Below are 15,245 nucleotides of genomic sequence, written 5' to 3'. Positions count from 1 at the left end.
AAATGGCAAAATCAAAAGCTAAAAACACTTCAAACGAATGGAAAACAACTGTCATATTCCTGACTTGGTACTGGCCATACTGCCAGTTCAACCATACTTGGTAAAATTGTTTTGGCCATGGTATTTTATTGTCATAAAGGGAATAAAATATAATAGACCACTTTCAAGTTTGTTGCACTTCCGTCAACATCTTTGGTTTTAGTGACCATCATTCGCGCGTCTAGTGGCATCGTCAATTCCTTCCCTTTGTGAGCGAGCGGTCGAAACAAAATATGATGCTATATAGCTCGAAATATTCGGCAAATTGAATTCTTATATTTAAATTTTAACTGAGTGAAATCGGAAATTGTCCGAGTTCTCCATAAAAAAAGATATTTGGTGTGTTATCTGCTTTAGATTTAATATGATCTTGCAAAAGCGCAAATGTATTTTTTCTAAAATATCCAGATTTTTAAATCCCCAGAACTCTAAACTGTGAGGTAATAATGGTAAAATGGCTTTATCAGACATATCTCATTGCCATTAGATTGAATGAATGATTGATAGATTGCGTCTTCGACATTTTTTAAATAAACGACATGTATACATTGCTTTTGTTCCCTGATTTTTTAGATATTTTCTAGTTGTTAAAATTGATCCACTTCTAGCAAAAATACAGCAAGATACATTATTTAACTATTTCAATTTTTGTATTACAAAAATATAACTTTTCTTATTCTGAAATTCTACCTCTAGAAAATATAAGAATTTTGGTGTTTTTAATATTAACTTTCAGTTTCCAATTTTCAAAATAATTTGCAAACGTACCTTACATAAATCCTTGCTTGATTCAACAAAATTATATACAAAAACAATAGTATTTTAAGATAAACCATTAACTCATTTTCTATATCTCAACTGATAGATTCAACGCCTTTCTTATTCCTTTATTTTCAAATTTAATTTTTAATTTTTGGATTTTTTTTTTATTAATTTAGTCAAAGTACTTTTTATTGTTTCTTCATTTTTATTTATTAATTTAAGTAAGTATTTTTTGTTAAGTAAAATTCCTTTTCAAAACAAACTTCTATCAAACCAATAAATGCATACGAACAATATGAAAAAAGTATGAACGAGTCGACTGTTGCCGACACAACTGTAACCGAACTGTTAGTGCGGCCGAAACGACCTATGGACGAGCTGGTAGTGTGACCGAAACGTCACAAAAGCCAAAAATGAACATACTTCAATAACACAATGGTGGGATGTATAAATAACGAACCACGCCATCAGGATATTACAAAAATGGACTAAATACTATAAAGGTTAAAATATACAGAGGTATTTAAATAAAAAGTCAACGTTTCATTTTGGAACCCAACTCTAATATGGAAGAGGAAGAAGAAGAATACTACCACGTAATTAAGATGATAAACAACGTAATTACAACCGATATCACAAAAGATCTGGAATCAACATACGTTTTCCTTAATCAGCAAACATCGATGCGATAGAATGTAAATTTCCTAAGTATGACTGTTAATGAGTTCCCGACATAAAAATTGATTTGTGGCGGAGTGTGAGTAAGCATCTTTACCCTTTGACGCATTCATATAACGAGATGTGATAGGATCATTACTAAGAAACAACTATCCACCAATTACCAAAGAACGAAAATAAAAACTGCAGGTCATCCTACGGCCTTCAACAATGAGGAAACCCACACCGCTAAGCGTAGATAGTATACTATAAAAGTGTGAAATTATGTGTACCTTGATAACAAAAAAAATGAATGAAAAATAATAGTCAACAAACAAACAAAAATTTCTAACTAATACATGATTTAAAGATAGAAGATACCAAACACTTTATGTCAAAACCAAAATATTCCCATTCGCACATCTAAAGGGTCCGTAGAAGGCATATGTTGCAAGACAAAATGTCTACCCCTATCCAAAAACGTATCCTATTTTCTCCTATGGCAATGCCAATTCCCCGCCCTTCAATCAATCAATCATATCACCAAGTTGATACCGTAAAACTTGTTTTCAGTAAGAAGGAGCCGTCTTTCATGCGGTATAATTTATGAATTGTTTTGTTTTTGTTTCTATTTAGTACTTAATTTAGTAGCATTGTTCAAATGTTGACGATAATCTATAAAATCATTGAAAAAGCCATATTGATTATACATAAAATATGTTGCTAGCAATTAAAATGCGTGTAATGTACACATTCATATACGTCCTTATTTATTTCCGATACTCTTAGTTGTGTAAGTTTTATATTCTTTTAAATTTTTAAATTGTATATTTTCTGTGCAGTAAGTCAAACGAGCATGCTGTTTTGAATTGGGTCTGGCAAAAACTTTTACTTCGTGCATGGGTACATTACATGTTCCGGGTGTTGGACCTCCTTTTTTTTCGATTTTTAATTTTTAATTATGATAACGTTTTATGGTGTTGCGGTAGTTTGAAAACCCCATTTTCAAAATGGCCGGATCTTCGCCAGCTCTTTTTAAATTCATTTTGAATAGCAGGGATACAAAAGTGATTACCTTGGTGTTGTTTCCACAATAAAGCGTGAACATATATAGTACCGGATTAAGATTTATACAATCGCCGTTAAAATTTCTTGGTTTAAAAAGTACGTGTACTTTACTTGGTACAATTTAATATAGGTCCATAAAGGGTTTATTTGTCCAATTATTATGTCTTAAAAACAAAATTGTGGAAGGTATAATATTTTTTTCCGGCAGTTCGTTTGTCCGTCTCTCAGTCTTTTTATACGTCCATTATCCCTCAAATATTAAGTATATGAAGAATGAATAAATGGAGATAATGGTCAACCTCGATGTGACAGCAACAAAACAATATAACCAAAATACATCTAGACTAAACATGCATTATTCAACGTCTTTAAAATGTAAAAATGACGTCTGAAAATATAGTTCAGCTATTCTAAAATGGCAATGATTGCGATCAATACTACACCTTTACACTGATAGCAACAGTTGTAGGCGAGATCCAGTGTTCGGCAGAATCATTCATGGTTTTTAAAGAGTTATGCCCCTTAATATAGGTCTACCCCATTAAAACTTTTAATTAATATTATAACAAATTACCAATAACCACGCTTATAATTCTTTTGATATTTTACTTTTATCAATTTCGGGTAGAAAATGTAAAACAAATAATAGATTACAGTACAGTTTTCTTTACACAAATTTAAGGTAAATGGGGTGTCCAAATTATAATCCATAGAATTTTTTAATAATTTGCCAAAATGTAGTTCATGTCATGCTTTTAAAAAATATAAAATAAGAAGAGTGAGTCACGGGCCTTATTTTCAAGCTACAGGTTGTGCAAAATTGACAGATTTTGTATAGATCATGCATGAAACAATACCACAACAATATCGACATGAACATTTCTGCCATAAAACGAAAACTACACCATAGAATTTTGAGACAAAATATGAGAAGATAGCTCATATATTATGCTTTCAGATAAGAAAAAGAAAACATGGGGTCACGGGACCCGTTTTCTTGCTACATAATAAAATAGGTAAATTCCTAACATATTCTTTTGTAAAAGTAACTTTATCTGAATTATCTGCCCTTACATTTGAGTTGCCTACCCTTATGTGGCAAAGTTGGAAAAAATTGAATCAAACAAAAGTATTCTGTTTTTTGTAAAATACAACCATAAATATGATAAAATAAAACAATTGAAATCGTTTGTGAAGTTTCAACTGAAATTTGGAAAACCGGAGACAATAATGAGTTTCCCGGCATGCAAGGAGAAAATATCAAATCTGTGAATATATTGTTGTCATACGTCCATACGTCCATACGTCAGAAAATTACCGATAATTGTGCTTCAAGATAGCACAACTGACATAGTTCTGAAAAGGAGCAACGCAACTACAATACTTGAGCAGTGGGTAGATCCTTACTTTAGTGAAAGAAGCGAGCAGGCAATGCAGAATAAATCACAATGTATGAAGAACAAATAAAGTTAAACTGTTTTTTTTTTTTACTTTTTGTCGAGCCTTCGACTTTAGTCGAAAAAGCGAGACTAAGCGATCCTACATTCCGTCGGCGTCGGCGTCGTCGTCGTCGGCGGCGTCCACAAATATTCACTCTGTGGTTAAAGTTTTTGAAATTTTAATAACTTTCTTAAACTATACTGAATTTCTACCAAACTTGGACAGAAGCTTGTTTATGATCATAAGAAAGTATCCAGAAGTAAATTTTGTAAAAATAAAATTCCATTTTTTCTGTATTTTACTTATAAATGGACTTAGTTTTTCTGCGAGGAAACATTACATTCACTCTGTGGTTAAAGTTTTTAAAATTTTAATAACTTTCATAAACTATCCTTGATTTGTACCAAACTTGGACAGAAGCTTGTTTATGATCATAAGATAGTATCAAGAAGAAAATTTTGCAAAAATAAATTTCCACTTTTCTGTATTTTACTTATAAATGGACTTAGTTTTTCTGCGAGGAAACATTACATTCACTCTGTGGTTAAAGTTTTTAAAATTTTAATAACTTTCATAAACTATCCTTGATTTGTACTAAACTTGGACAGAAGCTTGTTTATGATCATAGGATAGTATCAAGAAGAAAATTTTGTAAAAATAAATTTCCACTTTTCCGTATTTTACTTATAAATGGACTCAGTTTTTTTGCCAGAAAAAAAAACATTCACTCTGTGGTTTAAGTTTTTAAAATTTTTATAATGTTCTTAAACTATCCTGGATTTCTACCAAACTTAGACAAAAGCTTGTTTCTGATCATAAGATGTTATTCAGAAGTAAATTTTGTAAAAAAAAAATTCACTTTTTCCGTATTTTACTTATAAATGGACTTAGTTTTTCTTCCAGTTAACATTACATACAGTCTGCAGTTAAAGTTTATTAAACATTTATTAGATTCATAAACTATCCTGGATTTTTTTTACCAAACTTGGAAGCTTCTTTCAATCAAAAGACAGTATCGAGAGGGAAATTTTTATTGATGTTTTTCCTCATTTTTTTTGAGTCTGCGATTAACAGCAAAAGTAGGCGAGACACTGGGTTCCGTGGAACCCTTACGAATTTTTTTTTCAACCCTCTCTTAATTCGTATTATGAATATTGTAACCTTCACATTGACGCATACTGTGTTTGAGATTTCAAATTCAAAACCATAATTGCTGTTTTCCGAACAGCGTACATTATCAAGGTCAAATATGCATGCAGACAGTCCCACAAGTAATGCCGACAAAAGATGATCTTTCTACCTCACCTGTCTAAGAGGGTTCCCCGGAAATTTACACCACTTTATTTTAGTCTTTACTCAAAGTCGTTAGGTGTCTGTCAATAAGACAATATGAGACCATTTTAAATCGTGAATATTTAAAAGTGTACATTTCCGTATACCAGATTCACGTGACTTTGTCTATAGTTGTATATATGCGGTATGGGTTTTCTTCATTATAAAAGGTCGAGCGGTGCCCACAAGTTATTAACTTTTATGCATTTTTGTCTTGGTTGGACAGTTCCCCAATAATGCCTCTTTTTTTTATTTTTATGTATAATTTATTGATTTGATGTATCGCTAAAAATAACTAAGCATTGCTTTATTTATTCATCCTATTAGACATGTTAGAAAAGTCAATACTACTGTTGGCGCTTGTGTTGGATTGAAATATGAATACAATATGATGTGGGGGTCGTCTCCAAAATTATAAATACTCCCTCGTTTTTTTATTACCACTATGGCCATTGAAATACGTTAAGCATAGTGTGCAATCAATCGAGGATAGTTAAATCCCCAACATTAATCATTAAATGTGAATTGTTAAATCGAAATCGTGGTATATTGAAGATAATTATAACCATACATGTAATTGTAATTATGTTATTAAAGAATGCAAACTATGATAAAATAATAGGCAAGTCTTTATCTGTTGTGGAAAAAGGGGGAATGTTTTTATTTTATTTTCAGAATAAACAAATTCTTTCAAAAAATAAAGGAACAAGGGTTTTGTCCATTTTGATCTCTCAATGGAAACACACAATCGTTTTGCTTTCATTCTGATAAGATTTAAAAAAATAAAAAAGAAAAAAAAAAAAATTTGGAAAACACAAATTCCCTTTTTACATAAGATGGATGCTCGATGATTTATTTTAAAATGCAAATTTGGGATTTGTTGTTCACTTGCCCCTAATAACATAAGCATTGCATGATCGGATATCATTTGTTTAATGCAAAAAAACTCAGTTTGTCTCTCGAAAAGTCCAGCACACATTTCAACTGTTCGTTTTAGTTCGTTCCTTTGATTTCTCCATAAAGTTCCAAACGACCCTGATGTATGTACCAAGTTTGGTCAAAATCCTGGAACGATGTTGAATATCGAGTGTCAACAATTGTGTTACGGACGGAAAGACGGATGGGAGGACGAACAGAGGGTATAGTTACAAGATCCCCTCGAACTTTGTTGACGAGAGGATAAAAACCATCGGAAATGCGACCAAATTTTTTTTTACACGATGGCAATGGGGCTCAAAGGGTCGATTGAATTACATAAATGAAAGCCCGTTATAGGTTTTAAGATTGTAGCTATGGGAAACAATGTCAACTTTTTTTCAATGTATTTTTATTTCTGAAATCAAAATCAATAGAAAAGGTACCGTTTGATTATGATATATAGAAACAAAAATTGTTGACACCTTTTCTTGTCTTACAACAGGTGATCTGGGCGGGTAGGGGGGTGGGGGTTATTTTGTGTTTCTATAATTTGTTTTCTGATATTTTCTGTTTACTTTTTTTAATTTGTTTTTTGCTGTGTTTATCACCAGAGGCACCTTGAGTGCATCTTCGCTAGCCAAGGGTTACGATCCACTCCCTTCCTCTCGACCCTTGGCAGATTATGCCAACATTTGTGATAACAATGTTGCGTCATCTATCAGTTGATTAAAGTCACGCTCATTCCGAATACATTATTCTTGACTAATGGTAGCACATGCACTCTCTTCAGTGGGGATGTAAAAACATGGTAGCGTCTAGAGTTTACAAACTTGGTGAAGCAGGAAACGAAAATGTACGTTGACATTCCAACATTTGTGCTAGAAACATACACATGAATTTCTATTAGTTGATTAAGAAATTTAAATTGTCACTAAATATCGTCGTATGTTTTGGGAGGTAAAGACTTGTTGCACAATCAGCACGTGGCAATTGTTTACCTACATTTTCTACATTTACACGTGATCATGTTATAGGCGCTTTTTGATTGGATGCAGCCAGTTTCGACTGCAACCAATTAAAAACATTATCTCATGGATCCGAAATTCTCTCTTAATCCGCCAATGTTGGAGCGGAGGGGAGTGGATCGTAACCCTTGTCTAACGAAGATGCCTTGAGTGTGACAGGTTCATAAGAATATTGCGGGGTTTAACATGTTTGTGAGCGCTCATTCCACCTCTTAACCTTGGTCAGAGGTGTAAGTTGTAACAGTACAACATAAATACATTCTATAATAATAGGTTGAAAATGGCTCACTCATTATATTGACAGAAGGCAAACAAAAAAAAAATACTAACATAAAGACAAAAGACATTAAGTACGAATATTAGAGTTCTAGCAGTTACTGAAAGCTAGCTCAAAGTGAGTAACAACGGCTTCCGTATGTATAAATGGACATTGAATTATTTATTAGTTTTTTATGACTTTGAGCTAGCCTTTAGTCATAGTTATTCAGTTCAGGATTATCAATCTGAGATAACGGATTATCAATCCGAGATTACAGATTATCAATCCGAGATTACAGATTAGTAATCCGTGATCACTGTGATTACAGATTGTCAATCCGAGATCACTGATTATCAATCCTAGATCACAGATTAGCAATTTGAGATCACGGATTGTCAATCCAAGACCACGGGTTATTTTTTTTTTTTTTTTTTGTCCCTTTATGTCTTTTCATTAATACGACTTCACCATTTAACCATTTGTTTACACGACATTAAAAAAAGATTAATTTTGTCACAAGACTTACTTTAAGTTATCTAAAAATGCATTTATTAAACCTTTTCTGGGTCTTGGAAAATAAATTTGATCTTCTCCTGCGTACTTTTATAAATACAATTGTTTAGATTTATCTCAGCAGTATAAAACCCGCCCATTCAGGTAACAAAAATGTTTAGTATTTGTACTTATTGAGATGGTCCCCACATCATATTGGATTCATCTTCCATCCAACACGAGCGCCAGCAGTAGTGTCGACTTTTCTAACACGTCTAATATACATAGTGATATATACATGATTGGCCGCAAATGGTATTATACACTTAAGCATATTTATAGGTCATTTCCAATTGTTTAGGCGAAACTTCAATGCTTGTTCAGGGTTTTCTTTTATTTCTATTTTTTATCTCTCGTCACTAGAGAGTCCATTCACAGATTGGTGTTAACATTTTGGTAACGATTTATATTTTGTTTCAAATATAGATTTACATTTTTAAACTTTGATATCATAAATTTATTTTTAAAGATGGTGGAAGGTGCAGATATTCTTGAACTACTTTGCCGTTTGCCGTTTTCTCTATTAATTGCACTTATCAATTAATGACTCTTCTCAATGAATGACTCTTCTCAATTAATTACTTTTTCAATTAATTACTCCTCTCATACCTCCTACTTTGATCAAAGAAATCATCATACCGATATTATCAGCCTTTATCCTTTCTACCATGCTTTGATTCGTTTTATGTTGTATACAGTTGTAAAACAGGTATCTAGAAATGATTCAAACAAAAGATTATTGGTGCAGTGCCACTCTTTGTTGAAATTGTAGAAAAAGGGGACACAGACAAACAATATGGTAAGAATATTTAATTTTACTCTATTTTAGTAATTGCACATTATAGATTAGGCTATTTTAGCTCCTTTTTGGTCATGTAACTCTTCACCAGTTTCGGTTCACATACACCCTTTGCTTTCAAGTAATTTGCTTTGAACGTTCCTTTTGAAGGTAATCTTGAACAGCGCTTCGGACGCATGAAATGTATTAAGTGTTGCTTTCATATTTTGTTTACTCTTTATCAAAATTTTCACTTTTGAAATATTTGTAAATCGCCTTATACTATTCTACTATCTGATTCATGTAGTTATTATATTATGATTTCAAGTCCTAATGATATTGATATATGGTACAAGGTTACAAATGTAAAATCAGATATTTATATCTTACACTGACTGTAATACGAAACGAACAGTTCATTTTGAATCAAATTGAAATGTTTTGTTGGTGCTTTTGATTTTTATTTGTGAAAAAAACATTGATTTAACAATAATGATTCGCGTGACAAATCCTTAGTTTTTCTGACAATGTACATTTATCAATTATTAAAAATATAAAACAATATTTCCTAAATGTAGTGTTTGGGTGGATTGGCTGCGAGCGAGAATAGCTAAGACTTTGAAATAATTGTAAATTATTTCGTTTTAGTTATACAAAACATGTTTCTGATGCCTTTGTATATTAAAAGAACTAGTTGATTAGTCAATTAATCCACATAGAAATTTACACGGTCTCCACGCGGTCGCTTTTAACCAATGGTATTCCTAGAAATGTATAGGAGGTAAGATAACGATTGTTATGTTCTACAGAGATGTCCTGTTCATACATGATATATGTCATGTATGAATAACATATCCTTATCGGGGGAGATACCCTATGGCTTATTTATCTACATTTTGTAGATATCACAGTCAACCATGGATCACGTGTTCCCCTTATGAACAAGGATGAGAAACTTTCATCCAACTTGTCGAAATAATAATTGTTCAGTTCATTTTTAAAAATGCTTACTAGTTACTTTTTAATTTATGTTCCATCCTACCAGTGCCTTTAGTCACAACACGAAAAAGAAGACTAGTCATTTTAGAGTCTACCTTGTAAAAATAAGGAAATGTTGTTTGATTGTCAACTATATTGCAATGTACAACCTTAAACAATGAGCAAAACCAATACCGATTAGTATGCATGATAAAATGTGAAACAATTTAAATGAGAAAACAAACGATCCGGTTTATTCAAAAATTTATAAACGAAAAACGAACATGGCAATAAAGTTACAACACACATTATGTTCTCGACTTTATGGAATTTTGTTTTATCTTATGTGATGTGGGTTGAAATCATTATAGTATCTGTATTTTAATTCACTGTCATCCGTTGCTATTAATTGTGCAATTAATCTTAGATGTAACCATGATGACAAGATACGATGTTTTGTCGTTATTTTTGTATATTTTAATTTCATAAAAAAGGAGAGGTGGTATGTTTGCCAATGAGACAGCTATACACCAAAGTTCAAATCAAGTGGATGTAAACAATTACAGGCAATCGTATGGCATTCCACAATAACAAAAACACACACAGTATAGTCAGCTATGAAAGGCCCCGACATTTAACTTTTTGTTTTTGAAGTGTTAGGGCTTTATCTTCGAGGGTCTATCAACATGGCCATCAAATTAATATTAATAGCAAGAAATCCTATTCCAAACTTTATTTATATTTCTAAAGGAAAAAAATAACTTCAAAATTAAGCATACACATAGAATTATGTAATTGGTAACTAAAGCAATAGTCAAACCTAAGATATAATGATGTTTTAAACCTAATAGTTCAGTACACACAAATGACCTCACAGTTATATGAGGGTCTGGATGGGGGTTCCTTCGTTTCTGTATTCTTTAACTTTTTTGGCCATTTTTCTCTATTCGTTATACTTTTTGACCATTATTCTCTATTCTTTTTATTTTACCACCTCATTATTCTCTATTCTTTATTTGTTTTGTGTCCATTTTTCTCTATTCTTTATATTTTGTTGTCTTATTTTTTCTATATTTTGTAAACCCCCATACTGACCCTCTTATATGAACATGTGTATCCTCTTTAATTTTCTAATCATTCTGAAATTGGAAATACAATTTTTTGTCGTAAAATTTCAGAATTTATTGTTTTATCTTTTTGCTTTAGATTTACATAATATATGTAAACAAATATAGGATACTTATTTAAATGTACAAGGCATGCATTTATGTTATATCTGCTTAAGGTTTGCTTGAGACTAAATGCTAAATAAAAATGATTTAATATTTGTAAACACCAGAACCCAAAAAGACCACAAAACAAAAGAGCAAACTCTACTAAGGTCACTTTCGTATGAGAGTATTGCAATAGCAACATTAACGGTACTAGTTTCACTGCACCAAGAAAGGTCTACTCTATTTATTATCTATTGACTGAATAATTTGTGCATACAACCTTCCTTTCTTCTTCATCTGTAGCCTTCCAATCACTATTACGAAGAATATTGGTATTATCAATAAACCCTGGACTACAATTTAAAAGCAAGATACAACGAATTAACACATGTATGATAAACTAACTAAAAATAAATGAATAATTCTTGGAGTAATTCAAAGCTAGCCCATAGCCCAATTTTAATTAATAAAATAATAGATAGGCCATGTTTTCCTAGTTTACATATCAAACACCACAAGTCATCTTCAATGGATTTAGTGTGAATAAGTCATAAGCATTCTGATAAAAGCATGAAATCGTGTAATGCAAAACTATAATTATTGATGCAGGCCCATAACTGGATAACAATATTTGTCCAGTTATGTATTAAACTCTTTAGAATAAAATCAGTTGTTACATATAGTGCCGGAAAAGACAATATTCAAAGATCAGTTGACCTCTGTTGGGCGTTTATGTGCACCTAATACATGTAACAACTATACTATAGACCAAGTAGCGATGGATTATTAATCATAATAAATGATAAACTGACTTAAATGAAAACTTAATATCGTTGTTCACTGATCCATAAAAAGGGGTACTAGTAAGGCCAGCTCACTAGTCATGTCGCACGGAAAGGCACCAGACAACGGCCATTAACCATTGATTAAACTTCAAGTAATTTAAAAGTTTTGAAAATAACCTTCTAACGCCCAGTTTCAAATTACGGACATTTATACAATTTTAGATTTCTTTGCCGAATGCAGGACAATGCAGGTCAATGCACGACAAACTGTGGTTTCTGCCTAGTCTCTGCCTATTAAAAGCAAATGGTGAAAACATTGTGTATTGAAAACACATCTACTCCATTAAATTTTTTTTAAATATCTGGCACTGAAAGTTAAGGGACCAACTGTTTATTCATTACAAATCAAGAAGGTTGTACTTGTCTATAACGTTCTAGGTACTACATCACCACATAATTAAAACTTACTTAATAGCATTCACTCTTACACCGTGAGGACCTAGTTCTGAAAGAAATGTATTTAATCAATATAACTGTATGCGTCGATAAAGTTAAGCTCGTTATATATTTTTAGCTAAGATCATGTATCCAGTGTTTGCAACATACAAATAGAGCTTAACACATTTTGGGATAAAAGGGGGACTGTTTATATAATACAACAACGGTTTGGGACTTAAGGGAGCAATAATTCGGTGTAGGGACAGACACAACCAGGGAGGAATATAAAATATTATTGCACAACTTATTTAAATAAAAGATAGCTTTGACAAATGTAGAGATGCACAAAAGATAAAATTATATCAAGCACTGTGCCATCACTAAAGATATGTGTTTAAAGGCTTTTTTTAATTTTAAAATGGTCAATGCAATCATCACAAGTCATGACATTTTACAATGATTTTGATTGGTTGACGATTCCAGCAATTCCCGCCTTCAAATTTTTCATCTGGAAATATTATTGTATAAAAAATATCTGTTACCTTTGGCTAGACATTTTGTAAGCATATCAATAGCTACTTTTGCCATGCAGTAAACTACTGTGTCCGGTTTCTGAAAAACATTAAAACATTTTTTTTTTATTTACATTTCAATTTACATAGTAATTTTGCATTGCCAGTTTATATTACAATTTAAGTAACGACGTTACTACGGAGTGATATATGTAATGCATTCCAAATGTGTTTTTTATGATAGATTCTATGATTTTTAACATTTATGGCTTTCTTTTTATCTTTCAAGTGCAAATATATGGTTAACTTCCCAAGAAAACTGCTTTCCTGTTCAGATGGTAATTAGACAGCATGCAAATTATTGTTGAAGACAGTATATTGACATATGAAAGTTTTTTGTTGTGTTGTTGGGTGCCGTTTCAATTAGCACAGTGTTCGAACAGAACTGTACGATTTCATTTTTATTTTCAGGGTCAGTTTAAAGAATACATACAATATTAAATTATAGATTAAATATACTTACCGGTATCGTGGATCTGATACTCGACATGTAGATTATATTACCTACATTGAAAATTTTAATTACTTAAAAGTATATTTTATATTCATACGCCGTCTCTTATGATTGTATGTATAAAGAAGAGGCGAATTTGTTTACATAACAGTTTACATGTGCATGCTATATTCCATATTTGTTATTAAAAAATGTATTTTCATCTTAATTTTTGGTGCAATGATATATATTTATCTCGATTTTAAACATGAAAGTAATCCTACAGTGTATCTGAACAATTTTTGTTGCATTCATCTGAAAGTATGAAATTGTACCAATACTTAATTCTGCCTCTTTGGCTTCCCCTTGTTAATATTAATTTATTCTAGTAAATTCCATTGTCACGTCGTCTCTCCAATGACATAGTTACCCTTCCGCCTGGTAATTAGCAAACATGTAAACTTACTGAACCCTCCTATATTTTTTTCTCAAAGTAAAATTCCATTAAAAGTACCAGTCCCTATATTTTTTCCCTCATTCCAACAGACCTTTTGTTTTTAAGATGAGGCAAGCATAGTTATGCCAGAAAGAATTTAGTTTTTATTCATACTAACAAACCTTTTGTTTCTTTGAGATAAGGCAAACATAGTTGTGCCAAAAAGAATTTCGCCTTCTGGTTCACATTGACGAATCTGTCGTAATCCTCTTCCTTAGTTTCACTTACATTTGTAAACATAACATAGCCTGCAATGTCAGCCTAAAGCGTATGTACATATATGAGATATAGTCTTCCCATATCTGAGTGGCGTTAGCCACGAACATTTGGGACTACCTATATCTTATTTGCAAAGAAGTAATGAATAATTATTTTATCTTTTCTCTAATTCTATGAGAGCAATTGGTTTTGATAAAACAAGAACAGTGTCATTATCTCAAATTTACTAGATGCAGTTACACTTTCAGCAGATATTTTATCGTTATGGTTTGCAATGAAAACTTAATTGCGTCTATATTTCTGCCATCAAGTTGATACCTTATCACTGCTTTTGTATGTCAAAATGAATCGCTGTACTATCTTGTATTTTTTTGTTTGATTGCCAAAACCTGAATTTTTTGCCGATAAATGGTAACACTTCTATGTTAATACAGATTCTGAAATAGTCAAAATTTTTAATCTCTCATTATGACTTTCTTTTAGAGAATCACAAGTTTTCGGTCCTGATGCTACTATTGAACTATCGATAAGCTTTACTTTATCATGTATCATTCGTTCAAGACATCGTGAATGATAAATCATTATAAAATATGATTATATTTATATAAAGAATCCGGAATAGGTGAAACCGTTCCACATGTAAAATATTTGCCTGAATTACTTCCAATTGTTATAAATACTGTGAGAACATACCGTGAGATCACAATTTCTTGTTCTAAGGAAAAGTTTGTCGTTGAAAATGATGGGAATTAAGATTTTTATTTATGTGACAGGAGTTTGGTTACATGTAGTACATGTTGATTCCAAATCGTATTCTCTCAAACTGTGTCTAGACGATTAATGATAAACATTTTGGAACAATTTGATACGTTCCGCATACAAAACTTTAATTTGGAAAGTTATCATTTCCAATGTTAGCACTATGTCATATACAAATGATGAATGTTTGTATCTGTGGACCGAATATTAACTGGATGTTGACTTAGTTTTGTTGGGTCGCTGCTTCTTTGGTGGTTACATCATATTTTCTTTTATAATGGTGCACAAAAAGGTATATTTTATTATATAAAACAAACCAATATATCCAATCTTCCAAATTTCTGTATCAGGCTCTTTATAATTTCTTCCCTGAAGGCAGATTGAGATAAGTCACCACTGCAATACCCTATCTAAGAAGAAAATATAATCATGCGTATCCATTAAATGGGATAATTTATCAGTGAAAAGGGTTATTTTCAATATGAATAAATTTGACCTATCTACTCACAAACTAAATTAGG

The 15,245-nt window shown here is 31.7% G+C and overlaps 2 protein-coding genes across 5 annotated transcripts in view; one reads left to right on the top strand and one right to left on the bottom strand.

Annotated features, from left to right (window-relative positions):
• LOC143055362 (uncharacterized) overlaps nucleotides 1-15,245 on the top strand; it is a 188,646-nt gene that overhangs the window by 105,664 nt on the left and 67,737 nt on the right. The gene's annotated exons all lie outside the window — the stretch shown is intronic.
• LOC143055354 (putative oxidoreductase TM_0325) overlaps nucleotides 1-15,245 on the bottom strand; it is a 97,527-nt gene that overhangs the window by 69,720 nt on the left and 12,562 nt on the right. Inside the window, exons 3-8 of one of the 4 annotated variants that reach the window (XM_076228488.1) lie at nucleotides 15,042-15,134; nucleotides 13,869-14,007; nucleotides 13,281-13,321; nucleotides 12,788-12,857; nucleotides 12,276-12,312; nucleotides 11,236-11,375 (exon numbers count right to left, since the gene is read on the bottom strand). The exons of 1 other annotated variant lie outside the window; for it this stretch is intronic. In XM_076228488.1, the coding sequence (XP_076084603.1) occupies nucleotides 11,270-11,375; nucleotides 12,276-12,312; nucleotides 12,788-12,857; nucleotides 13,281-13,321; nucleotides 13,869-14,007; nucleotides 15,042-15,134 (486 nt within the window). In that variant the 3' untranslated portion in view covers nucleotides 11,236-11,269. Of the gene's footprint in view, nucleotides 1-11,235; nucleotides 11,376-12,275; nucleotides 12,313-12,787; nucleotides 12,858-13,280; nucleotides 13,322-13,868; nucleotides 14,008-15,041; nucleotides 15,135-15,245 lie in introns of those variants that run through there. 2 more of the 4 variants (XM_076228489.1, XM_076228490.1) reach the window with 2 other exon arrangements.

Source organism: Mytilus galloprovincialis, chromosome 12 (genome assembly GCF_965363235.1).
Source record: "Mytilus galloprovincialis chromosome 12, xbMytGall1.hap1.1, whole genome shotgun sequence".
In the NCBI taxonomy this organism is placed as follows: domain Eukaryota; kingdom Metazoa; phylum Mollusca; class Bivalvia; order Mytilida; family Mytilidae; genus Mytilus; species Mytilus galloprovincialis.
Note: the sequence above shows the minus strand (reverse complement) of the source record. Positions and strands in the feature narration are given on the sequence as shown.